Source organism: Eumetopias jubatus, unplaced genomic scaffold, assembly GCF_037043125.1.
Source record: "Eumetopias jubatus isolate StellerSeaLion01/CBP00866 unplaced genomic scaffold, mEumJub1_p1.0 scaffold_3, whole genome shotgun sequence".
In the NCBI taxonomy this organism is placed as follows: Eukaryota; Metazoa; Chordata; class Mammalia; order Carnivora; family Otariidae; genus Eumetopias; species Eumetopias jubatus.
In genome coordinates, this window is record NW_028274809.1 from 110,222,499 (window position 1) to 110,250,323 (window position 27,825).

General features: G+C 39.3%; 1 protein-coding gene across 10 annotated transcripts in view; it reads right to left on the reverse strand.

The window, feature by feature from the left end:
• Nucleotides 1-2,449: 2,449 nt before the first annotated feature.
• The window catches only part of SAP130 (Sin3A associated protein 130), an 82,447-nt gene continuing 57,071 nt past the window's right edge, over nucleotides 2,450-27,825 (reverse strand). For 7 of the 10 annotated variants that reach the window (XM_028101339.2, XM_028101345.2, XM_028101343.2 and 4 more), the window contains 6 exons: nucleotides 24,328-24,686; nucleotides 21,589-21,843; nucleotides 21,279-21,404; nucleotides 5,109-5,212; nucleotides 3,871-3,984; nucleotides 2,450-3,392 (listed from right to left, as the gene is read on the reverse strand). In XM_028101339.2, coding sequence (XP_027957140.1) covers nucleotides 3,234-3,392; nucleotides 3,871-3,984; nucleotides 5,109-5,212; nucleotides 21,279-21,404; nucleotides 21,589-21,843; nucleotides 24,328-24,686 — 1,117 coding nt within the window. In that variant the 3' untranslated portion in view covers nucleotides 2,450-3,233. The remainder of the gene's footprint in view (nucleotides 3,393-3,870; nucleotides 3,985-5,108; nucleotides 5,213-21,278; nucleotides 21,405-21,588; nucleotides 21,844-24,327; nucleotides 24,687-27,825) is intronic. The other 3 variants (XM_028101342.2, XM_028101336.2, XM_088021767.1) reach the window with 2 other exon arrangements.

Sequence of the window (27,825 nt, forward strand, 5' to 3'; positions counted from 1 at the left end):
CAATTTATGATACATACAACAAATGGATGAATCTCAAATTAAGTCACAAATAAGTATGTACTCTATGATTCCATTTATATGAAGTTCAAGAACAGACAAAACTAATCTGTGATTAATGGACAGATCAGTGTTTACCTTGGTAGGGGGTGGAGGGGTGTTGACTACAAAGGAGCACTCTTTCTAGGGTTATGGTAATGTTACATATATCTTTATTTGGATGTCAGCTAAAGGTGTATGTATTTGTCAAAAAGCATAAAGCTATTAAGATTTGGGTATTTTGCTCTACATAATTGTATCACAATAAAACTGGTTATTTGAAAGAGAAAGTCAAGATAGTGGCTATTTGGGGGAAGGTAAGAGTTGTGATTGGGATGGAGCAGTTGTGGGGCTTCTGAGGTGATTGTTTAACAAAGTTCTATTTTTTACCCTGGGTGGTAATTTCAAAGTTGTTCTTTTAAAAATTGATGAAGCTATACATTTTTTCCATGTAGTTTTCTATATTTGTACTGTAATTTACAATAAAAAAAGTACAAAAAAATACATCCTTTCAAAGGTGTCCATTTTTTCAGATTTGTTGAACTGTATAATCTTTAACTTTTAAACTCTAAAATTGTAATTCTATATTATTACTGTGATAAAATCACTGAAAATGAAAATACTATAAGGTATTTCCCTATTTAATGAAGTTTTGAAATATCCAGGTTTTAAAAAAAAAATGATTTTCTAGACAAAGCAGATGGGTTAATGTTTCTTTGATTTTCCACTGTAGAGAAAAGAAGCCAAATCCAAGTCTTACCTCAAATATATTTCCAATTCTTTCTAATCTTTAAGTTTATGAGTGATACTTTCTGGACCAAAAGTCAGTTGGTCTCTGGACTATCTCCTGTTTATAAATCACTGGAAAGCACAATATAATATCAGCAATTAAAAAGTTATGTACAAATACATGTCCATATAAAGAACATAAACATACAAAAGAGTTGTATCTGTAATAACCCAAACCTGCTAACAGCCTGAGTGTCTTTCTACAGGTGAACGGATAAACAACTTGTGGAACATCCATGTGGTGGAGAGCTTGGTACTCAGCAACAAAAAGCAATGAACTCTAGAAACGGATAAATCTTAGGATAAATTTCCATTATGCTGAGTAAAAGAAAGCACATTCCCTCTCTCAAAGAATACATTGTATGACTTCACTCATATACAATTCCAAAAAATGCAAACTAATCTAGCGACAGAAAGCAGACCAATGTTTGTCTGAAGATGGGGGGCAGGTAGGGACGAGAACGAAGAAATCAGAGGCACCAGGAGAAACTTGGTTCTGATGGCAATGTTCACGACCTTGACCATGGTGATGGTGAAAAGGGCATGCATGTACGTCAAATCTTATCAAATTGTATACTTCGAGATATTTAGTTTATTGTAGGTTAGTCCTCAATAAAGCTGTTTTTAAACAACATAGTATACAGACAAGACTCTCCCAACTTCTGACTGTATAAAGCAAGGAAATACTGAAAACGCCATTGTTCCAACCTGCACTGACAAGCTTCCTTTGATGAGTTGTCTAAGTTTTGTTCAAATTGTGGTGACAATACTTTTGGAGAGAACAGGTCTGTAATGTAGGATCCCAAGTACCTGAATCATAGCTAGCACACCACATGAGATCACTGGGGCAGTATGTGCACAGGAGAAACTGAGGCAAAGGAATGTTCTTCTAGCACAGTCTAGCAAACTATACTGGTGTCTAGCAAACAGCCAATACTACCTTTTAAAGTTGGTTCCATGAAGCATTGGCAATTATTCTGAGGACTTCTTAGCCTAGGCTACACAGGCCTATGTGGCCTAACCAGCCCACTTTGCCTCTTCTCCAGTGCTATACCAGATGACAGCTTACCATTTCAACTGGAGGAAGCCTGTTGTAGGTGAGCCAGAGCGTTGGTCCCAAAGCCCTGGTCAGAACTGGCACAGACTCCGTCTTAAATCTATTCAGGTCAGGGCAAAGGGGAGAGCTCCAGGCCCATGCTGGCAACCCAGGTCCTCAGGAAAGAGAATTTCCAGCTAGAAGGGACAGAGATGCCTGCTTGTATTCAAAGGAAGCAAGCCTAGCTACCATACCATTCAGGCGGCTCAGAGGAAGCAAGAGCAATCTTGTGAAGAAAATACACCCTCCGTGCCAGTTCCACCCCCACTCCTAATTGTTCTGTAATTTGACAAATTTATACCTGCAATGGGACAAAATATAGTCTTGTATTTAAGATAACCAAGAGCCAACAGACTTTACCATGGTGACATCTTCAAAATACCAGAATAGGTGGAACCCATTTATGTGGAATAACAAAACTCTAGCAGAGTAGACTCTCAACATTGTGTAAGAAATTACAGGACACACACTCACGTGGTGATCAGCACGGCACTGATTTACTTTATAAAAAGATGCAAACTGCTCATGTACAAAAACCTCTTTGAGTCCTTTATTAACATTTGGAGATGTGCGGTACATACAATTAACAGCATCACACCAGCTACAGAAGTACAAATAACCAAGAATGTACTTCAGAACAAGGATCTCAGAGCAACTTCAGATGTTGCCTGCTCTGAACCTCCACAAAAACCCAACTCTGACACACGCGGGACAGACACTTTAACAATTTCACTTTGAAATGGTTCTTTAAAAAAAGGACAAGAATTAATAGTTCAAACCCTTTAGAGTGTGAGATGTGGCAAGTCTCTTGGTGCCATGGCACTGCTGTAAAAGGCCGGCTCAGGCATCTGAAGGTCAGACAGAGTAAGACCCGGCTGGGATGAGGGGAAGAGGTTTGATTTTCAGTGTAGAGCAATAACAGATGGTCCAAGTGGATACTTTCAGTCCAGGCTCAGTATGGGTCCTGCAGGAGTCCACCAGATAAATACAGTTTATAAACCAGAAGGCTGAAAACTGCCAGCCATTCATTTGTGTCACTGATTCTAACTGGCAGACACTGATGCATCAGGAGTCATTTATGACACAGCGAGTTTAAGAGGGATACGCCTGAAAGAGAGAATGGAGTTCACTGCATCAGAATAGCTCTGATCCGTTTGTGCCACTGGGTACCATGGGTCCCTCTGCTTTCTTGTGTGAATTAAGGAACACTTCCTTTATTTCAATGTTCCACTTTGAAAATAACCAAAACCCTCCCCCCACCCCACCATCATTCTTCATAAATTCTGTTTCCAAAGTCCTGATTCTTCTGGGTCTAGACTTTTTCCTTTCGCTTCAATTTTGACACCTTCTTGACAGTCCCGTTCTTGTTTAGAAGCTTCAGGACACGATCTTTATGATCTAAAACCTTAAGCATGGAGTCTCTGGCCTCACTGATCTGGTCCATCACAAGTTTACACCGCTGCATGTTTCCCTGCAACAGAAGACATCATCACCAATCAGTAATCGGGAGACTACCAGGCTTTCAAATAACTTTTCACCTATGGACTGAGGTCATTTTGAGGCTTCCACGTAGAAAAAATGTTTTAGTCTTTCTTGGTAATGCATGCTAAAGTAAATAGGTTTCTCTTTTTTTAAGATTAATTTATTTGAAAGAGAGCGCGTGCGAGCGGGGGTGGGGTGGTAGGAGGAGCAGAGGGGGAGGGAGAGAGTCTTAAGCAGACTTCCTGCCGAGCACGGAGCCCAATGTGGGGACTGATCCCATGACCCATGAGACTGTAACCTGAACTGAAACCAAGAATTGGACGCTCAACCAATGAGCCACCCATGCGCCCCAAACAGTAGGTTTTTACTAAAGATATTAGTGAAAGAGGGAAGGAAATGGGAGAAGTAAGACTGTCTAGTGACAACCCCATAAACTGGATGATCAGAGGGAAAGGGCTATGTCAAACCTGTATCAGTTCATTTATTCGGTGTAGATCATCATCAGTTGCCGCTTTTTTCTTTGGGATAATCCCTTCCTGTAGGTTGGTGAGTCTTTCATAAACATCATGTTCTAGATTTGTCTGCAACACACAAGAGGTAGGGCATCATGGCCTCAGAGATACTTTTCCTTGGTAACCTCAGGCAAATGCACCCACCTTGAATCACTTCTGTAAACTGGGATGAGAGCTGTTTGGGTGATAGAATCCTTTCTCCCGAGGACTAGGGCACTAATGTACAGCAAGGGAAATTGATCAACAACGATTAATAGGACAATCTGTCATAATTTAGGGCCCATCTTCAAGGATAACTTTTAAATACTGCCCTGAATTCACAACTGCTCTAAAAAAACAGTCTAAAGGTTTCAGTCTAAAGGAAACATGCTTTTCTAAATAACAAAAAGTAGCCATGGCACTACTTTTTTTTTAAGATACTCATAACAGGCATTGTTCTTCAGATCACAGCTACTCCAAAGATGGGAAAACTTCATGAGGTTGTTGTTTTCATTGCCCCCCTCCCTTCACCTCCTTGGTGAAGGAAGGATTCCCGCCCTAGGGTTATGGAGACGGACAAGTAACACCCGCCAACACTGGACACAGGAGATCAATAGCAGTTTACTAGTCAATATACTCACAGCCCAGGGGAGGAGGACACCACACACCACGCAGGGCCACGCAGGGGCTGCACTCAGGAACAGAGTGAACAAGCAGGGGCTGTAGGAGGCAGGCTTTGTAGTATCGAGAGGGAGAGGTGTTCCCTGGTTACCATGGGGACTGTGACAGTTTATTTAAACAATATCGCAAACTGGCAGGGAACTAAAGCCCACTAATCAGGAAGAAGTGGGAGTTGAGCCTGGTCCCTCTGATAACGAGCATTGTGGGGAGCAAGGACTTACAGTTAGGCCATTTGAAGCTGTTTCAGATTCACAGCAACACAAAATATAGAACCTTAACTGTAGGTCTTATACACAGTTGTTCAATGTGTTTTGGTTCTTGGTACCAGACTAAGATATGTTCGAATTATATCTATGGGATAAATATAGTAATTACAATACTATATTATATATTATACATAAAAATTCTGTATGACCCATGCTAATTGGGAATGCTTCAGAATTACTCAAAAGGAAACACTCTATGAACTCAGATGCCTCCAGCATCTGTTCCTCTCTTCAGCAGGACGTAACAACTACTAGAACTTTACCCACCAGCTGTAGCAACTGAGCAGCACAGAGGTGAACTTTCCAGCCTTGAGCACGACAGGATACCCCTTTCTGGTTAGCTATTTCCTGCAGCATAGCTTTCTTCTCTTCTGGAACCATAAAAAAATAAAAATAAAAAGTATATTTCAATTTTTATAAAGCAAAAATAATTTGGGTTCAAGCTACTGACACACTACTATTTTATCAAGAATTTCTTTACTTAAGTATCTTTAAATAATTCCTTTGCATTTAAGTTATTAGGAACAGAGGTCACAACATGAATAAAAGTTTCTCCTTTTGTTCACCCCAAAAGAATGCTGTAAAGACTTACTCTGCTAATCTAGTGAGTTTGAAAGAGAGCAAATTAATATTCTAATCTCTTAAAGGAAGGAAATGGTCTCTGGTGGTTTGGAGCCTTGCTCATGTGTGATGTTTGCAAGCATGCAGAGAATTGGGCATGAAGTTTTAGAAGCTTTTTGGTGTTATCTAGATCTTAGAGAAATGAAAGAATCAAATTTGAATAGAATTTCACATTTGGATAGAAAAGTCCAGTAACCGGAACTGTAGTAAAATAAATATGAAATGTATTATTTGGATTGGGGAGAGGGAAAGTAGGATTTAAGGGTACTTGTCAAAGGTGAGTTGAGCTGTGTATCTGAAGTTTTAACTACTGTTTAACTACAACTTAAAATGTATTTATAGGGGCACCTTGGGTGGCTCAGTCAGTTAAATGTCTCCCTTCGGCTAAGGTCATGATCCCAGGGTCCTGGGATGGAGCCCCGTGTCGGGCTCCCTGCTCCTTGGGAAGTTTCCTGCTCCCCCTGCTTGTGCCCTCTCTCTAATAAATAAATAAAATCTTAAAAAAATGTATTTATACATTAATTAAAAATTTAAATAATTAAAATTATTTAAAAATTTTTTTAAAGATTTTATTTATTTGAGAGAGAATGAGATAGAGAGCATGAGAGGGGGGAGGGTCAGAGGGAGAAACAGACTCCCCGCTGAGCGGGGAGCCCGATGCGGGACTCAATCCCGGGACCCCAGGATCATGACCTGAGCCGAAGGCAGTCGCTTAACCAACTGAGCCACCCAGGCACCATATTTTAAAATATTTTTAAAATTTTACTTTATTTAAAAATTTATTCTTGAAAAGACTATATATTTGTCAAAACACACAGAATGTAGAACACCAAGATTGAGCACTAATGTAAGTGATGAACTTTGGTGATAATGATGTGCTAGTGTAGGTTCATCAAATGTACCAAATGTACCACTGTGGTGGGGTGTTGACAGGTATGCATGTGTGGGGACTGGGGGTACATGCAAAATCCCTGTACCTTCTATTCAATTTTGTTGTGAAACTAAAACTGCTCTAAGAAGTTCAATTAAAAAAAACCCAACCCCTTCCAGTAGGCAAATATTAGCATGCATATGATTTGAAGAATTTTTTAAACTTCTGAGGTAATTGGAAATTCATTTGCAGTTAGTTGTAGGAAAGAACACAGAGATCCTAAGTACCCCCCCTTTTAAAAAGATTTTATTTATTCATTCGAGACACAGAGATACAGAGAGAGAGAGAGCACGAGCAGGGGGAGAGGCAGAGGGAGAAGCAGGCTCCCTGCTGAGCCAGGAGCCGGACGTAGGGCTCAATCCCAGGACCCTGGGATCATGACCTGAGCCGAAGGCAGATGCTTAACCATCTGAGCCACCCAGGTGCCCCAATCCTAAGTACTCTTTACCTGACTTCCGCCAATGGCAGCATCTTGTAAAACTACAGCACAATACCACAACCATGATGATGATGCAGTCTGACTATTCAGATTTTACCAGTTTCAGATGTACTTGTGCATTTCATTTTAAACATTTAAAAAAACTCTTTAGTTTGACATGATAGATTCAGAGAATGTTGCAAAGATGGAACAAGGATATATCTGATAAGAGACTTGTATATAGAACAAATGAAAAATTCCTATAGCTCAATAGTAAAAAGAAACCAATTAAAATGGGCAAAGGATCTGAACAGATATTTCTCCAAAAAAGACATACAAATGGCCAATAAGTATGTTCCAGTTTCTGCCTATTCCAAAAAAAGTTTCTATGAACAGCTGTGTACAGATTTTTGTGGGGACACAGGTTTTGATTTTTCTGGGATAAATGCCCAGGAGTATAACTGTTAGGTCATACGGTAAGTATATGTTCTAGTTTTTATGAAACTGCCAAACTGTTTTCCAGAGCAGCTAGCTCAGCGAAGTACGAGAGACAACTGACCTGTGGCATGACAGCGCTCTGCTCACCTGCTCTCCAGTGAAACTGGTGAAAATTTTAAAAATAACTATTTAGACCTATGGAAAGGCTCCTAAGGGGAAATAGAAAATCTATTCATGCAGTATCTATTCAAGCAAATCTGTGGTAAGAACAGTGAGTCCATGGTATCTGAACCAAGACCACTCCCTCTTTTCCTCTCCCAGCTCAGTGAGGTGGATCTCCACGCAGACTGCTGCAGCCCAGAACATGGGGTTCCCTCTCCTCCAGCTGCCAAGTGGAAGGCTATCTTCCCAGGAGGAGCAGGTCATCAGCATTTCCCAGCCTGCTCCCTGCTACTCAGGCTAAGTCCTAGGTGAGTACAACTGAGATGCAGGGGCTCTCTTCTGTTCAATCCCTAGTCTAGAATGGAGACTGTACCTTAGGGCAAGGTGTGCGGAGAACACTGTGAAACTTTGTGAAGGGATGGTTTTATGCTAGGAGAGGGAAGCCAAGAGGACCCCATGCTGCTCACTCCTCTTCCCCTCCACTTGATGCTCACCTCCTAGAGTAGGGTGTTACTTAAAGAGAAGGCTGCCATTATCCTCACCCCACCTCCAGAGGCCTAGCTCAGATTCTGCCTGGGGGAGAAACAGCCCATTTAACAGGTAGCTTCTAATCTTTTCCTAAAGGAACTGACTCCATTTGCCACAGACTATGAAGCTGCAACCTAAAAGTGCTCCTAAGAACAGTGGAGGTTGTAGTGAAAGGCCATCGGGAGATTTGTAGATCAAATGAAGATACAGACTAGACTGTGGGCTGACTAGTTTGTAAGAGAGACAAAGAGTATGATGGCTACGAGGAGTCCTTGTGGGGGCAGAACAAATATCAAACAATGACTTCAGTAACTACTCTGAAAGGAGCTATGATTTGACTGGAAGAGTTTGCAGAGGGATGTAATTTGTGTTCCAGAGCACATTCCAGTACTGTGTTCTGGTAGAGCAAATAGCACGGAATTAGCGGGGCTAATCAGCTGGGTGTGGTCAGGGAAAGAGTGGGCGAGAGCTCTACCAGTGCCAGTCATCCCAGGATGACTGCCAGCATACCTGAAGCTATGCCTCCCTAAGGAACAACATCGAAGGCTCAACACTTCTGGTGGTGGAGGTGATGAGACTTCACTACAATAATCTAACCAGTCACTACACAAATAAACAAGCAAATAACAATAACAAGCCTGGGGTGAGGTGGGGAAAGACCAGTATCCAGAGTTACCTAGACTGTCTAGTTTCCAACAAAAAATTATGAGGCATGCAAAGAAATAAAAGAAGTGTGACCCATACATAGCGGGGGCGGGGAGAAAGCAGGCAACAGAAAGAGCGACCAGACGTCAAATTTACCAGAAAAAGATTTCAAAGCAGCCACTATAAAGAAATTCACTGAATGGAAGGGATGTAGGAGTGAAGAAGAAAGGTATGATGATCATGTCAAATTAAGTAGAAACATCAATAAAGAGGTAGAAATTATAAAAAGAAAGGAACCAAATGGAAATTCTGGAGTTAAAAAGTAAAATAAAATACTTAAAAAAATTTACTTAGAGGAACACAACAGTAGATGGGAACTGGTACAAAAGAGAATTAGTCAAGTTGAAGACAGACTGATAGAGATTATGCAGGCTGAAGAAGAGAGTAAAAAGAATGAGAAAAATAAGCAGGGCCTCACAGAAATGTGAGACACTATCAAAAGCTTCAACACACAGGTGATGGGAGTACCAAAAGAAGACAGAAAGAAATATTCAAAGAAAAAAAATGGCTATGTCCCCAATTTATTGAAAAACAATAACCCAAATATCCAAGAAAGTCCAGGAACTCCAAGTATGAGAAATGCAACGATCTCAGAGCATCAACACTTGTTTTAAGGAGAAATGAGAGAGGCCAGAAGGCAGTGTGACTACAGGTTCAAAGTGCTTAAAGGAACGTACAAGAAATCTAGTTTCTCTGCATCCTCACCAGCATTTAGCATTATCAGTATTTTTGTTTCAGCTGTTTTGATAGGTGTGTAGTGACACCTCGATTTCAATTTCTTTAATGGCTAGTGATGTTGAACATTTTCTAAAAAATAAATTTTATGGTCCAGGACCCAACGAAAATAAATACTTCAGTACATTTTACTTGTTATGTCTCCTTCGACAACTCTTAGCTTGATGGTTTCTCAGATGGTCCTTGCTTCTGATGACCTTGACAGTTTTGAAGACTACTGGTCAAGTACTTTTGCAGGCTGCCATTCTATTTGGATTTGTCTGATGTTTATCTCAGGAAGGTATGATGATCTACCAGTGCCACAGTCATCTCAGGATTAGAATGTAGTTATAAGGGGCGCCTGGGTGGCTCAGTCGGTTAAGCGACTGCCTTCTGCTCAGGTCATGATCCTGGAGTCCCGAGATCGAGTCCCACATCGGGCTCCCTGCTCGGCAGGGAGTCTGCTTCTCCCTCTGACCCTCTTCCCTCTCATGCTCTCTCTCATTCTCTCTCTCTCAAATAAATAAATAAAATCTTTAAAAAAAAAAAAGAATGTAGTTATGAGAGGAGACATAGAGGTAAAGTGCCAATGTGGGAATATACTATTTTTTAAAAAAATTTCCAGTGCACATATTAGTTTCAGGTGTACCATATAGTGATTCAACAACTCTATACATTACTCAGTGCTCATCATAATAAGTGCACTCTTAATCTTGTTCACCTATTTCACCTCTGGCCCCCACCCACCTCCCCTCTGGTAACCAGTTTCATCAGTTGTTCTCTAACTATAGTTAAGAGTCTGTTTCTTGGTTTGTCCCCCTTTTTTCCTTGTTTTTATAATTCCACGAGTGAAATCATATGGTATTTGTCTTTCTGTGACTTATTTCACTTAGCGTTATACCCTCTAGATGCATCCAGGTTGTTGCAAATGGCAAGATTTTAATTCATGTTTACGGCTGAGTAATATTCCCTTGTGTATATATATCACATCTTCTTTATCCATTCACCTGCCAATGGACCCTTGGGTTGCTTCCATAGTTTGGCTATCGTAAATAATACTGAAATAAACGAAGGGGTGCATACAGCTTCTCAAATTAGTGTTTTCAAATTCTTTGGGTAAATACCCAGTCGTGGAATTACTAGATCATATGGTAATTCCATTTTTAGTTTTTTAAGAAGCCTCCATACTGTTTTTCACAATGGCTGCACCAATTTGCATTTCTATCAACAGCGTGTGAGGGTTCTTTTTTCTTCACATCCTTGCCAACATTTGTTGTTTGTTTTTGATTTCAGCCATTCTGACAGGTGTGAGATGGTATCTCATTGTGGTTTGGATTTGCATTTCCCTGATGAGTGATGCTGAGCATCTTTTCATGTGTCTGTTGGCCATCTGGATGTCTTCTTTTGAGAAATGCCTCTTCATGTCTTCTGCCCATTTTTAAATTGGATTATTTGGGGTTCTCTGGTGTTGAGTTTGAGTTTTTTTTTTTAAGATTTTATTTATTTGAAAGAAAGAGAGAAAGCACAAGTAGGCAGAGCAGGAGGGAGAGGGAGAAGCAGGCTCCCCGCTGAGTGGAGAGCCCGATGTGGGGCTCGATCCTAGGACACTGGGATCATGACCTGAGCCAAAGGCAGACGCTTAACTGACTGAGCCCCCCAGGTGCCCAAGTTATAGAAGTTCTTTATGTACTTTGGATACTAACCCTTTATCAGACAGGTCATTTGCAAATATCTCCTACCATTCAGTAGGCTTTTAGTTTTGTTGATTGTTTCCTTTGCTGTGCAGAAGTTTTTATACTGATGAAGTCCCAATAGTTTATTTTTGCTTTTGCGTCCCTCACCTTAGGAGACATATATAAAAAATGTGGCTACAGCTGATGTTGGAGAAATTACCGCCTGTTCTCCTCTGGGATTTTTATGGTCTCACGTTTCATATTTAGGTCCTTAATTCATTTTGAGTTTACTTTTGTGTATGGTCTAAGAACGTGGTCCAGTTTCATTCTTCTGCATGTTGCTGTCCAGTTTTCCCAATACCATTTGTTGAAGGGACTTTTTCCCAATGCATATTCTTGCCTCCTTTTGTCAAAGATTAAGTGACCATATAATTGTGTTTATCTATGGGTTCTCTATTGTTCCAATGATGTGTCTGTTTTTGTGACAGTACCATACCGTTTTGATTACTACAGTTTTGTACTGTATCTTGAAATTTGGAATTGTGACATTGTGACACCTCTAGTTTTTTTTTTTTTTAAGATTTTTATTTATTGAGAGAGAGAGAATGGTAGAGAGAGAGCATGAGAGGGAAGGTCAGAGGGAGAAGCAGACTCCCCGCCGAGCAGGGAGCCCAATGCAGGACTCGATCCCGGGACTCCAGGATCATGACCTGAGCCGAAGGCAGTCGCTTAACCAACTGAGCCACCCAGATGCCCTTGTTTTTCTTTTTCAAGATTGCATTGGCTATTCAGGGTTATTTGTGGTTCCGTACAAATTTTAGGATTATTCATTCTAGTTCTGTGAAAAATGCTGTTGGCATTTTGAAAGGGATTACATGAAATCTGTAGATTGCCCTGGGTAGTAATGACATTTTAACAGTATTTGTTTTTCCAATCCATGAGCACGTAATATCTTTCCATTTGTGTCATATTCAATTTCTTTCATCAATATTTTATAGTTTTCAGAGTACAGGTCTTTCATCTCCTTGGTTAAGTTTATTCCTAGGTATCTTATTATTTTTGGTGTACTTGTAAAAGGGACTGTTTTCTGAATTTCTCTGCTATTTCATTAATAGGTATATAGAAACACAACAGATTTCTGTATATTGATTTTGTATCCTGCAACCTCACTGAATTCATTTATCAGTTCTAGTAGTTTTTGGTGGACTGTTTCAGGTTTTCTATATATAGTATCATATCATCTACAAATAGTGAAAGTTTTCCTTCTTTCTTCCCAGTTTGGATGCCTTGTATTTCTTTTTCATGTCTGACTGCTGTGGCTAGAACTTCCAGTATTATGTTGAATAAAAGTGGTGAAAGTGGACATCCTTGTCTTATTCCTGATCTTTGCAGAAAAGCTCCCAGTTTTTTACCACTGAGTATGATATTAGCTGTGGGTTTTTCAAATATGGCCTTTATTATGCTGAGGTCTGTTTCCTCCAAACCCATTTTGTTGAAAGTTTTTTTTATTATGAATGGATGTCGTACTTTGTCAAATGTTTTTTCTGCACCTACTGAAATGATTGTATGGCTTTTTTCCTTTCTCTTGTTGATGTGATGTATTATGTTGATTGATTTGTGAACACTGAAACACCCTTGCATCCCAGGTATAAATCCCATTTGATTGTGGCAAATGATTTTTTTAAACACATTGTTGGATTCAGTTTGCTAATATTTCGTCAAGGATTTTTGCCTCTATGTTCATCAGAGATATTGGCCTGTAGTTCTTTTTTTGTGTTGTCTTTATCTTGTTTTAGTATCAGCATAATGCTGGCCTCAGAATGAATTTGGAAGCTTCCCTTCCTCTTTTATTTTTGGAATAGTTTGAGAAGAATAGGTATGAACTCTTCTTTAAATTCACCTGTGGAGCTGTCTGGTCCTGGACTTTTATTTGATGGGAGTTTTCTGATTACTGATTTAATTTCATTGCTGGTAATTGGTCTGCTCAAATTTTCTATTTCTTCCTGATTCAGTATTGGGAAGTTATGTTTCTAGGAATTTATCCATTTCTCCTAGGTTGTCCAATTTGTTGGCATATTTTTCATAATATTCTCTTATATTCCTTTGTATTTCTGTGGTGTCAGTTGTTCTTTCTCCTGTTTCATTTCTGTTTATTTGAGTCTTCTCTTTTTCTTTTGATGAGTCTGGTTAAAGGTTTATTAATTTTGTTGATGTTTTCAAAGAACAAGCTCCTGGTTTCATCGATTTGTTCTATTAAGTTTCTATCTCATTTCTTTTTTTTTTTTTTAAAGATTTATTCATTTAAGAGAGAGAGAGCAAGCAAGAGCATGAGCAGGCTCCCTGCTCAGCAGGGAGTCCGATGCAGGACTCGATCCTAGAACCCTGGGATCATGACCTGAGCCAAAGGCAGATGCTTAACCAACTGAGCCACCCAGGCACCCCTCTATCTCATTTATTTCTGCTCTAATCTTTATTTCCTTCCTTGTACTGGTTTGGGGTTTGTGTTAGGTTGTTTACTTGAGATTTTTCTTGCTTCTTGAGGTTGGCCTGTATTGTTACAAGCTTCCCTCTTAGAATACCTTTTGATGCATCCCAAAGATTTGGGGTCACTGTGTTTTTTCACTTGTCTCCCTTTGGGGTCACTGTGTTTTTTCACTTGTCTCCATGTATTTTTTGATTTCCTCTTTGATTTCTTGGTTGACCCATTCATTGTTTACTAGCATGTTATTGAATGTCCATGTATTTGTGTTTTTTCCAGATTTTTTCATGTGGTTGATTTCTAGTTTCATAGCACTGTAGTCAGAAAAGATGCATAGTATGACTTCAATCTTTTTTAATTTATTAAGACTTGTTTTGTGACCTAACAGTTGATCTATTCTGGACAATGTTCCATGTGCACTTGAAAAGAATGTGAATTCTGCTGTTTTGGGATAGAATGTTCTGAATATATCCGTTAGATACATCTGGTCCACTGTGTCATTCAAAGCCAGTTTCCTTGTTGATTTTCTGTTTGGATGATTTATCCATTGATGTAAGTGGGGTGTTAAAGTCCTCTACTATTATTGTATTACTATTGACTATTTCTTTTGTTTGTTATTAGCTGCTTTATGTATCTGCATGCTCCCATGTAGGGTGCATAAATATTTACAATTGTTACATCTTCTTGTTGGATTGCTCCCTTTATGATTATATAGTGTCCCTCTTTGTCTCTTGTTACAGTCTTAGTTTTAAAGTTAATTTTGTCTGATATAAATATTGCTACTCTGGCTTGCTATTCACTTCCATTTGCATGATAAATGCCTTTCCATCACTTCACCTTCCATCTACATGTGTCTTTAGGTTTGAAATGAGTCTCTTGTAGGCAGCATACAAATAGGTCTTGCTTTTTTTTTTTTTAATAAAGATTTTATTTGTCAGAGAGAGAGAGCGTGCGCACAAGCAGGGGGAGCAGCAGAGGGAGAGGGAGAAGCAGGCTTCTGGCTGAGCAAGGAGCCCGATGTGGGACTTGATCCCAGAACCTGGGATCATGATCTGAGCTGAAGGCAGATGCTTAACTGACTGAGCCACCCAGGCATTCCTAGGTCTTGCTTTTTTATCCATTCTGTTATCCTATGTCTTTTGGTTGGAACGTTTAGTCCATTTACATTCAAAGTAATTACTGATAGGTATCAATTTGCCATTTTGTTACCTTATTTTTTTTCCCAGAGAGTGAAAGCATGCACACGAGGAGGGTGGTGGAAAAGGAGGGGCAGAGGAAAAGGAAGGATCTCACGAAGGCTTGATCTCACGACCCTGAGATCATGACCTGAGCCAAAATCAAGAGTTTCATGCTCAGCTGACTGAGCCACACAGGTACCTGCTGTTACTTGTTTTATGGTTGTTTTTGTGGTTTTTCTCCGTTCCTTTCTTCTCTTGCTCTCCTCTCATGGTTCGCTGGCTTTCTTTAGTGATATACTTGGAATACTTTCTCTTTATTTATTGGGTATCTATTACCAGTTCTTGATTTGTAGTTATTATCAGGTTTATACTATAAAGCACCTTACACATATAGCAGTGTATACTGACAGTTGCTTAAGTTTGAAGAGAATATACTATTAACATGATCTTTCATTATTCATATTGACCTTGAGCACCTGGCTGAGATGGTGTTTTGTCAGGTATATCCATTATAAAGTTACTCCTTCACCCACCAAATTCAACTCTGTAAGAAAGTCTATGTGCAGACCACACTTAAGGCCTGGAAATTTCTATTCCCTTGAACATCATCTTGTGCATGTCATCCAAGTTATCCTCTTTGGTGAAATGTCTCTTCATGCCTTTTTGTCCATTTTCTAATTGGATTATTGTTTTTATTTATTGTTAAGTATTGGAAGTTCCTAATACATATATTCTAGATATGAGCTGTTTATGAGATATGTGGTTTGGTAATACTTTCTCTCAGTCTATAGTTTGTCTTTTCATCTTCCTAACAGGATCTTTCAGAGATAAAAAGCTTTTATTAAGTCCAGTTTATTTTCCTTTTCTTTTGTGGACAGCGTTTTTGGTGTTACGTCTAGGAACTGTTCACCATGCCCTAGGTCGTGAAGACTTTATCTCAGGTTTTCTTTTAAAAGTTTGGTAGTTTTACATTTCATATTTAAATTTATTATCCATTTTAAAGATTTGATTTATTTATTTGACAGACAGAGATAGTGAGAGCAGGAACACAAGCAGGGGGAGTGGGAGAGGGAGAAGCAGGCTTCCTGCCGAGCAGGGAACCCGATGTGGGGCTCGATCCCAGGACCCTGGGATCATGACCTGAGCTGAAGGCAGAGGCCCAGGCACCCCTCTATTATCCATTTTAAGTTAACTTCTGTATAAGATGTGAGGATTAAGTTTGGGTCTCTGGCTCTCTTTTTTTTAAACTTATGGATGTCTAGCACGATTTGTTGAAAATAAGACTCTCTTCCTCCACTGAATTTTTTTTTCATTGGGTCAAAAATCAGTTGAGCATATTTGTCTGGGTCTATTTCTACATTTTCCATTCCACTCCAGTCATTTATATGTATATCCCTCTGCAAATACCAACCTGTTTAAACTACTGTAGATAAACTATGCTTTAATATCAGAAAAAATGATTTCTCTTGTTTTTCAAGGTTATTTTAACTATTCTACTTTCTATATAAAGTTTAGAATAAGATTTACTGTGTCTACAAAAACCTTTCTGTGAGTCTGGTAGAACTATATTAAACCTATTGATCAATCTAGGGAAAACTTACATCTTTATGTTGAGTTTCAAATCCTTGAACATTGCATGTCTCTTCATTTATTCAGATCTCTTTCATCAGCATTTTGTAGTTTATAGCCAACACATCCTGTAATATTTTGCTATATTTATACCTAAATAGGTCATTTTTGGAGGATCAACTGCAAATGCCATTATGTTTTTTTTTTTTTTTTTGCTATTATGTTTTCATTATCAGTTTGCACAAGTTCATTCCAAATATCTAAAATTAAAATTGATTTTTGTGTGCTGACATCGTATCCTGTGACCTTGCTGAACTCATTTACTAGTTCCAGGAGTTTTTTTGTGTGTGTGTGTGTGTGGAATCCTGGAGATTTTTTTATGTAGACAGTGATGTCACTTGCAAATAGAGACAGTTTTATTTATTCCTTCCCAACCCATATAGTCCTTTATCTCTTTCTTGACTTAACGTGGTGTCTAGAACTTCCAGTACTAACGCTGAGTAAGAGTAGTGAGAGAGAGACCAGAGGACAGCCTAGTCTTTTGGCTAATCTCAGGTAGAAAGCATTTGGTCTTTCACTGTTAAGTACAATGTTAGTTGTAGGTGTGTTGCAGACTTTTTATCAAGTTAAGTCTTCTTTCCCTGTTTTTAAGAGATTATGAAAAAGTATTAGATTTTGTCAAATAATTTTTCTGCATCAGTTGATATGATTATGTTTATTTTTCTTCTTTAGCTTTTGCTATAGGTTGAGCTGTTCCCCCTCAAAAGACATGTTGAAGTCCCAACCCTTGTACCTATAAAGGTGACCTTATTTGGGAATAGGGCCTCTGCAGATGTAATCGAGTCAAGAAGTCATACTGAATTAGAGGGGGCCCTAAATCAATGACAGATGTCCTTGTAAAGAGACAGAGAAAGAGACGAGACACAGAAAAGAAGGCTATGTGAAGATAGAGGCAGAAACTGGAATGATGCAGTGACAAGCCAAATAATACTAAGGATTGCTGGCAACCAGCAGAAGCTAAAATGAGGCAAGGACAGATTCTCTTCTACAGCCTTCAGAAAGAGCATGATTCTGCTGAAACCTCACCTTGATTTTGGATGTCTAGCCTCCAGAACGCTGAGAAAATAAATTTCTAATTTTAGACCACTGAGTTTGTGGTACTCTGTAATGGCAGCCCTAGGAAATTAATACAGCTTGTTAATAATGGTGAATCACTGATTTTCAAATGGTGACCCAGCCTTGCATAACTGGCACAAACCCCACTCGATCAGGGTATAAAATGCTATTTATATGTTGCTGTATTTAATTTGTTAACATTTTGTTAAAGATTTCTGCATTTATATTCATGAAGAATATTGGTAATTAGTTTTCTATATTTGTACTCTCGTCTGGTTTTTGTGTCAGGAAAATACTGGCTTCATAAAATTAATATGGAAATGCTTCCTCCTGTATTTTAGAAGAGATTATAGAAACTGGTGTTGATTCCTCTTTAAAAGTTTAGTGGAATTTCCCAGTTAAAGTATCTGAAAATAGAGACTTCTGTTTGGAAGCTTCGAAACTATGGGTACAACTTATTGGTTATGACTAACAAGATTGTCTATTTGCTTCTGATTGAGTTTTGGCAGTTTGTGTTTTCAAGGAATTTTTCTGTTATCTTTCTCTTACTGGTTTTTAGTTTGATTCCATTCTGGTCAATGAGGATACCCTGTATGATTTCAATTCTTTTATATCTGTTGAAGTTTATATTTTATGATCCAGGATCTGATTTATCTATGTTTTGCAGGCACCTGATACAACGTGTATTCTGCTGCTGTTGGGAGTGTATTAAAGGTCTGTTAGATATGGTGGTGTGTAGTCCTTGCTGGTTTTTTGTCAAGTAGTTTTACTAGTTGCTGAGAGCAGGGTGTTGAAGTTCGAACTACCACTGCTCATTTGCCTACTTCTCCTTTTAGTTGTCCTATTCTTGCTTCATCTATTCTGAAACTCTTCATTTCTGTTCAGTACTTTATTAGTATGTCCTTCTTTGTCTCTAGTAATTTTCTCTCCTCTGAAGTCTACCTGATTTGACATTAACATAGCCACTCTTGCTTTATTTTTGCATTCTATGTATCATTTCCATCCTGTTACTGTCAATCTACTTGTCATTGAATCTGAAGTGAGTTTCTTAAAGATAGAATGGAGCTGGATCATTTTGTGGATCCACTCTGCCAACTGGTGTTTTAATTGGTATGTTCAGACTATTTAAGGTAATCACTGATATGTAAGGCTAAGTCTGCCGTATTATTATTTGCTTTCTGTTTATTTCCTGCATTTTTTGTTCTTCCATTTCTCTTTTCTTTCCTTCTTATGAAATTACCTGACCAATTTTTACTATTCCATCTTGATTTATATGAACATGACTTTAAAGCTTGGGCAAAGCAGATCAAAACAGATTAAACTATAAGTTTAATAGTTAGGGCACCTGGGGCTCAGTCATTAAGCGTTCTGCCTTCAGCTCAGGTCATGATCCCAGGGTCCTGGGATCAAGCCCCGCATCGGGTTCCCTGCTCCACGGGAAGCCTGCTTCTCCCTCTCCCAATCTCCCTGCTTGTTATTCCCTCTCTCTTGCTGTGTCTCCCTCTGTCAAATAAATAAAATCTTTAACAACAAAAAAGTCTAATAGTCAAGAGCCTATTTGTATCAATACTTTCAGCTGTCATATTACCTTTCCTGAGATAGTTTTTGAAGAATGAGTCCCAGAAAGCGGTAACAATCTTTCAGAATGGCTTAAAATGTTACCAGGCAATACTTGAAAACACTTTCCTATGATATGGAATTCTTGTGATGTGAAGAGACGTTTAGTAGCCCATGTCCTTCTTCCATTAAAGGTCACCACTCCCTGACCTTTGGAAATCTAGCTTGTTTTCAGAGCTCAAAGTATCTCATGAGGAAGAACCACTGCAAGGGCAGCCACCTTGGTACTTCCATTCAGAGACTAAATTGTCAGAACCCTCACCCTCGTTCGCAGACATTAGACAATACCATCCAACTCTGACTCATCTTGAGGCTTCAAGGAAACCCTCAGAGAAATTTCCAAGTAGAATTTATGCGAGGGAGTGGGGAATGTGACCAATTCTCTGAAAACTTACACTTCTCTGTGCAATTACATTTGAGATTAATGATGCTTAAAGCCTATCAGTAGAAATATTTGTAGATATTTGCAAAGTACTATCAGCTATTTTTACTACATGTGGGTTTATTAAAATATAATTCTCTGGGGCGCCTGGGCGGCTCAGTCGTTAAGCGTCTGCCTTCGGCTCAGGTCATGATCCCAGGGTGCTGGGATCGGGCCCTGCATCGGGCTCCCTGCTCTGCAGGAAGCCTGCTTTTCCCTCTCCCACTCCCCCTGCTTGTGTTCCCTCTCTCGCTGTGTCTCTGTCAAATAAATAAAATCTTAAAAAAATAGAATTGAAGGTTCAATAATTATGTAAAACTGCTTTTATTAGAACCAAAACTAAAGCTTACAGATTTTTCTTTTTTTTTTTTTAAGATTTATTTTAGAGATAGAGTGCACTAGCAAGAGAGAGCAGGAGTGGACAGGAGAGGGAGATGTGGGGCTCGGTCCCAGGACCTTGGGATCATGACCTGAGCCTATGGCAGATGCTTAACCGACTGAGCCACCTAGGTGCCCTGAAAGCTTATAGATTTCTAACCACAAAAGTAAAATTCTCTATAACTTTCTAACCAAAAAGTCAAAGTCATATTCATATTTACAACTGTGAATAACAATCCACATTCTTGGTTGGGTAAATCGAAAGCTTGACCAATTGCTAATTGCATTAAATACAGCAAACACATATATTCATGACTATGGGTGAGACAAAGCCTTCTTTAGATATGACACCAAAGGGTGCCTGGCTGGCTCCAGTCGGCAGAGCGTGCAACTCTTGATCTCCAGGTTGTGAGTTCAAACCCCATGTTCAGTGTAGATTACTTAAAAATAAAATCTTAAAAAAAAAAGATATGACACCAAAAGCACAACCAACAGAAGAAAAAATAGATAAAATGGACATCATCAAAATTACTTTTGTGCTTCAATAACACCATCAAGAAAGTGAAAAGATGGGAGCACCTGAGTGGCTCAGTTGTTAAGCATCTGCCTTCGGCTCAGGTCATGATCCCAGGGTCCTGGGATCGAGCCCCACATCAGGCTCTCTGCTCTGAGGAAAGCCTGCTTCTTCCTCTCCCACTCCCCCTGCTTGTGTTCCCTCTCGCTGTGTCTCTGTCAAATGAATAAATAAAATCTTTGAGAAAAAAAAAAAAGAAAGTCTGCCTACTCCTGGTCTAGATGTTGTTTCTCAAAGTGGGTAGGAATGCAAAGATTTAAAAAAAAAAAAAAGAAAGAAAGTGAAAAGAAAATCCATGGAATGAGAGAAAATTTCTGCAAATAATAAATCCGATAAGGGACTTGTAGCATTTAGAATATACAGAGAACTCTTACAACTCAATAATAAAAAGACAACCCGGGGTGCCTGGGTGGCTCAGTTGGTTAAGCAACTGCCTTCAGCTCAGGTCATGATCCCAGGGTCCTGGGATCGAGCCCCGCATCGGGCTCTCTGCTCGGCGGGAAGCCTGCTTCTCCCTCTCCCACTCCCCCTGCTTGTGTTCCCTCTCTCGCTGTGTCTCTGTCAAATAAATAAATAAAATCTTAAAAAAAAAAAAAAAGTAATTCTCAAGCACAACAACAAAACCATTTACTGAGTGTTTGCCCTGGACTATTTCAAGAGCTTCATATATGTTAAACAAAAGGTCTTTTGGAAAATAAACTTCCTGGGGCTTACAATGTATGTACATCTGACATCCTCGGGACCAGTGTGGACTATGTCAAATAACAATCTAGTACAGCTCTTCCGCAACTACGCTGGGGGCTGAAGAGGTCATCCTGTCACCACTTGGGTTTTTGGAAACTAGAAAATTATAATTCTAGCTTCCTATTCTACTGTGATTATAGTCAAGTGAAAGACCAATTTCATGCAACTAACCTTTAACCCGGACATCACTGTACCGCTGAAAGTGGTGGTAAGCAGCCTTCCAGGGGTTCCGATAGTGACGGAGCAAAGTAATGGGAGGTCTTGGACGCACTGGGACATACCTCACACCTTCTTCATCTATTCAGAAGAAAAGAAAAGAAAGATACTAAATAATTTATTATATATTGTCAAGAATCCTCACAGTATAACTCCAAGAAGTGATCCCTAAGTGAAACCCAATTATGTAAACAGCCTCAGCGACAGACTCCTGACTTAAGTGGGAAAGCTTCACATGACAATAGCTAGCCCAAGTGACCATTACCATTACCAATATACTCCTTGGGTGGAGACTTGCGTTTCTCAGCCTTCACCAAAAGACTCTTGGCAGTGGACTTCTCATCATCAGTGCTGTTTGTCTCCATCATATCCCCTTCTTCTGTTGAAATCACGTGCTGTTGCTTTCGAGGCTTTTTCCTTGGGGAGGCACCAGGTGGTAGGTCACTTGTAGGCATGGACAGGTTGTTAGCCAGCAATGCAAGAGATGGAGACACAGTGCTGGTAGCCAGGGGAGGAACTGCTGTCATAGGAAAAAGAGTACATACATGTATGAGAATCCCAAAATAATGGAAAGCTTCACTTGATTTCCAACCAATGAGAATGGTTAAGAAGACAGAAAAGAGAACTACCACTTACTGAGTCTTCCTATGTGCGTGGCACTGTGCTAAGCACTCTACTTAAGGCAGAGGGTGCCAACTGCTTTCTAAGATACCACAACTTCACCATCCTTAGAATGAGGACCCTCACAATTGGAGATGGACACACTTGCCATTCAGCTGAAAGACTCTATTTACCTGCCTCCTTTATAGACAGGTGTGGCCATATGAAAACAGAAGTGTGTTGTAGCACTTTTAATAAGCTACCTTAAAAGAAGGTGTGACCTTCTGTTCCTTGTCTTGTCACTCTGGAACTCAGATATGATAGCTAGAGTTCTAGCAGCTATCCGGAATCAAAAGCATGAGGGTCAAACTAGGGGTGGTAGGAGCCTGGATCCCTAATGATTTTATGAAGTCCACGTACTATCCCTGGACTGTCTACCTGAACTGTCTTTACTATTCAGAGCATACTAGGCATGGTCCTGAGGCCTGGAATGTTCTTGTTCCAGATATCCTAATGACTAGCACTTCATCTTTTTTAATGTCTATTCAAAAATCACTTCCTCAGTGAGGCCCTCCCTTTAAAGCTCTTCTTAAAATCACAGCCCCAGCCCTAACTTTCCCTTACACAGTCATACCTCACTTGATTGTGCTTCGCTTCATTGCACCTCGCAGATATTGCATTTTTCAAAAACTGGAGGTTCGTAGCCACCCTGTGTTAAAAAGTCTATCAGCACCATTTTCCCAATAGCATTTTCTCACTTCATGTCTCTGCATCACATTTTGGTAATTCTTTTTCATACTTTTTCATTATTATTATATTTGTTTTGGTGGTTGTGATCAGTGATTATGACTCACTGAAAGCTCAGATGATGGTTAGCAATTTTTAGCAATAAACTTTTTTCAGTAAAGTATGTACATTGTTTTTAAAGACATAATGCTATTATACACTTAATGGACTACAGTACTGTGTAAACATAACTTTTTTATGTATTGGGACATCAACAAATTCATTTGACTTGCTTTACTGTGATATTCCCTTTATTGCAATACTTGCTTTATTGTGGTGATCTGAAAATGAACCCACAATCTCCCTGAGGTATACCTGTATTTTGTCACTGCTTTATTTGGCGGTTTCTCTCCCCTGGTAAAATGTAAGCTCTAAGATGATGGAGATGTACTTGTTTTGTATAAGGCTGTATCATCAGTACCTGGTGTAGAGCCCGACAGTTTAAGGCATGATTACTGACAACTTCCTATCACAGAGAGGTTAAAGAGGCTATTCAAATCAAGAGAGAAGAACAGTAAAATTGAAAACATTTCATTTCCCCTCCTGGGTTATCCGTGGTGTCTTTCAACGAAGTCCTGAGGCTAAATATGGGTAAGATAGAAGAATATTTCATGGCGTAATAAATGAAAACAAACAGCAGGTTTAACAACTGCAGACACAGCACCACCACACCTCTTACTGAACAAACAGCACGGGGAATGGTAAGAGGGCAGTGCCGGCTAAAATGACTTGCCTTCCACTTTGGTTTTATTTGTATTTCATAAATTTTGTTCATTAAATGCTATTTTTGTAGTCAGGGGAAGAAGCAATATTTCTCAATAAATTACTAACATATAAACAAACAAAAACAAAACCTCCAAAGCGACCTGCATTTCACACATTGGAAGTTTAGAGTTGAGGAGAGGAGGGAAAGAAAGCAGTGAGGAGTTTTACGATTTTACTAATCACATGTAAGTTTATCAAGTTTCAACAACACAAATCTTGCTTCACTGTGTAACAGGGCAACAAAAATTGGCAGGGAATAAATCGTAAATAATTAGCACTTAGCTATGATCTTATTTTGACCCTTTCTTCTATTTTTAATTTTTTTATACTATAAATGCTTATAGTAAGGAAAAAAGTTCAAATAAACATTATACCACAAAGAACTAGAAAAAAAAGAAACTTAAATGAAATCTGGTAGAAGGAAATAACAATGAAAAATCAGAGACCAGAATAAACAATAACAACACTGAAAGTAATAACCAGTTTTTCCAAAACGAAGCAAAACAGGGAATGCTTGAACTACATTAACTAAGAAAAAAAGAAGACTCAAAACCAAAATGAGAAATAGAAAATATAACCACAGCAGCTTTATTTAAGGATATTCTTGGGGAAATGTTAATCTTTATGATTTGGTAAGAAATAAAATTGATGCTAAAAGGGCAGCAAAAATGGTTTTAGTTTTGAAAGGAGCCTAGCAGTCCCCTTCTTAAAATGAATGACATGCAAATTTACAATGGGCACCAAGGGGTCAGGCTTCACAACTGAGGGTCACGCAAGAGTCTGGCCCTCGAGGAAAGTCAAGTAAAGAGGAAGCAGCACGTGCCAATGAAGAGAACTCCATGAAAGAACCTACCAGAGACTGGCCTCATGATGTCCATTGGTTCCACTTCCTCTTTAACTTTTATCTCAGGTACTGGAGGGCCCAACACAGAAGAGAGACTGCCAGCTACAGCAGCTGATGGTGGAGGGGCAGCCGCAATGGTAGTGACGGGGGGAGTGACGGGGACTGCTCCTGGAATGGTTGAGAGGGCGACAGCTGGCTGTGATGGGGGGCTTGCGGCTGCGATCATGGTTGGGATGGTTGGTGGAGGCTGCTGAGCCGTGGGAGGGACTGCGATGGTGGGCTGATCATTATTTTGACTGGACACAGTCTCCATGGACACAGTAACTGGAGTGGCCATCGATACGTGGATCTCTGACTTAGGCTTGGCACTGAAACACAAAAGCAAAGATAATGCGGCAAACATCTCAGAGGGCGAGTGTTTGTCCAGGTCTTTTTGTACAATGTGTAGCACAACTTAGACTCTATTACTTGATTCTAGAAGTTGAACTTTAAGGTAAGCTTTAAAGGAAATTTAAGTTTTAAAAATATCCCTTCCTTGTGCCACCCCCGCCAAATTTTATAAGCAGTAATAAAATTAACTTAGAAAATAACATTTTAACGGAATCACTCAAAGTCATGTCATCAAAAGGCAACCAATTTTCACTGTGATAGTGTCTTTTTTTCTCCCGGAATTCCTTAATGCATATATTGTCTTAGGAAATTTCCTGTTTTTTAAAATCACAATTGTAGGCTCCATAGCTCAGGGGTTAGAGCACTGGTCTTGTAAAATCACAATTGTATTTACACTCAACCTATTTCTTATAGAAGAGGAAACTCACATACGTGGCAAAGACCAAAAGAAAATAAACTGAAAATAATTTTTCTCCACTTTACACACCCAGCCCTCTACCCAGAGGCATCGGTCTTACAACTTTCCAGTGTATTTTACCAAAATATTCTAGGCATCTAAAGTAGCTACAAATTTAATGTTTAAAAGTGTATACCCGGGGCGCCTGGGTGGTTCAGTCGGTTAAGCGGCTGCCTTCGGCTCGAGTTATGATCCCAGGATCCTGGGATCAAGCCCCATGTCGCGCTCCCTGCTCAGTGGAGAGCCTGCTTCTCCCCCTCCCTCTGCCTGCCTCTCTGCCTACTTGTGCTCTCTGTCAAATACATAAATAAAATCTTTAAAAAAAGGACAACTGTATATCCTTTTTTTCAGTTTTATTGGAAGTATTCACTCTGTCATTATAAATTATTCTTAAACATTTTTTTCAGTAAAACATATATATATACATATGTATTTTTAAAGGTTTTATTTTTGTGGTACCTGGGTGGTTCAGTCGGTGGTGTCAGACTCAAGTCATGATCTCATTGGTTGTGAGATCGAGCCCTGGGTCGGGAATCTATGCTCAGTGGGGAGTCTGCTTCAAGATTCTCTCCCTCTGCCCCTTGCCCCACCTGCACATTGCACCCCCATGCGTGTGCACGCACTTTCTCTAATAAATCTTTTTTTAATAAAGATTTATTTGACAGAGAGAGTGTGTGCAAGAGCATGAGTGGGGGATGGGCCAGAGGGAGAAGCAGACTCCCACTGAGCAGGGAGCCTGCAGTGGGGCTCCATCCCAGGACTCTGAGATCATGACCTGAGCCAAAGGTAGCTGCCCAACTGACTGAGCCACCCAGGCACAGCCTCAAATAAATAAATCTTAAAAAAAAAAAAAAAGATTTTATTTTTAAGTAGTTTCTGTACCCAATGTGGGGTTTGAACTCATGACCCTGAGATCAAGAGTCACATGCTCTACTGACTGAGCCAGCCAGGCACCCCAGTAAAATATTTCATTTAATAGCTGTAAAGGCTTACCTACTTATAGTACTAACCCTAAAAATTCAGGATAGGAAAAGCAATACAAAACAGTACCCCTCAAGTTCAAGGACAAGAACAACTGAATTTCCATAGGCAAAAAACTCAACATCAAACCAAACCTCACACCATACACAAAAATGAATTCAACACGGGTCATAAATCTGAGTGTAAAATGTAAAACTATAAACGTTTTATAAAAAAATACAAAAAACCCCTAGGACTATGTAAAGAGATCTTAAGACATGATACCAAAAGCACAATCTAAAAGAAAAAAAATGATAAATTGGGTTTTATCAAATTAAAAACTTTTGCTTTGCTAAAGACTATCTCAAGAGGTTGAAAAGACAAGGCACAGATTGAAAAAAAGTATTTGTGAACACATTGTTAGTTCCATTTATATGAGGTACCCAGAGTAGGCAAATCCACTGAAAAAGAGAGTAGAATAGTAGCTCCCAGGGGCTGGCGGTAGGGAAAATGGGAGTGGTTGAATAATGGGTAGAGCTGCTGTTCTTCAAGATCAAAAAGATCTGGAGATAGTTGCATAGTAGTAAGATTACGCTTAACGCCAATGAAATGTACACTTAAAAATGTTTAAGACAAACATACAAACCAAAACATGTATGTATGAAAAAAGAATTATATTCACAATAAACAACTCTGTAAACTCAATACTAGAAAACATACAATCTCATCAGAAAATGAGCAAGAAACATGAATAATGAACACACACTTCATTAAAGAAATATCCAGGAGACAAATAGGCACATGAAAAGATATTCAAGGGGGTGCCTGGGTGGCTCAGTTGTTAAGCTTCTGCCTTCGGCTCAGGTCATGATCCCAGGGTCCTGGGATCGAGCCCCGCATCGGGCTCCCTGCTCCACGGAAGGCTGCTTCTCCCTCTCCCACTCCCCTGCTTGTGTTCCCTCTCTCGCTGTGTCTCTCTCTGTCAAATAAATAAATAAAATCTTAAAAAAAAAAAAAAGAAGAGAAAAGATATTCAATACCAGTAGCCATTAGAGACATGCAAATTAAAGCCTCAATGATTTGGCACCATACCTCTATCAGAATAGTGAAAAGAAAATTTAAAAACTTCCTAACAGCAAGCATAGGAAAGGATGTGGAGGAACTTGATCTACAAAAACCTCCTAGCACTAAAAATGAGTTTAGCAAGGTTTTAGAATAAAAGGATCTCACATGCTGCAGGTGGGAATTTAAAACGGTACAGCCACTTCTGCAAAAACGGTTTGGAAGTTTCTTACAAAATGAAAAATATATGTAACTTAGCAACTGCACTCTTGGGATTTTTATCCCAGAGAAATGAAAATGTGTGTCTATCAAGAAAGTTGTACATGACTGTTCGTAGCAGTTTTATTCGTAATAACCCTAAACCAGAAACAACCCCCATGAACTTCAATAAACAAATGGATAAGCAATTCTGGTATATCCATATGATGTATCATTATCCACTCTAAAAAGAACAAACTACTGATACACGCTATAATTTGGATGGCTCTCAAAAGTACTATGTTGGGTGAAAATAAGCCAGCATCATTAGGTCATTGTATAAGAAATATGTATTTATATAATTACAAATATATAATTATATAAATAATTTAAGTAACTTATGAGATTCCATTTACACACAAGTCTCAAAATGACAAAAT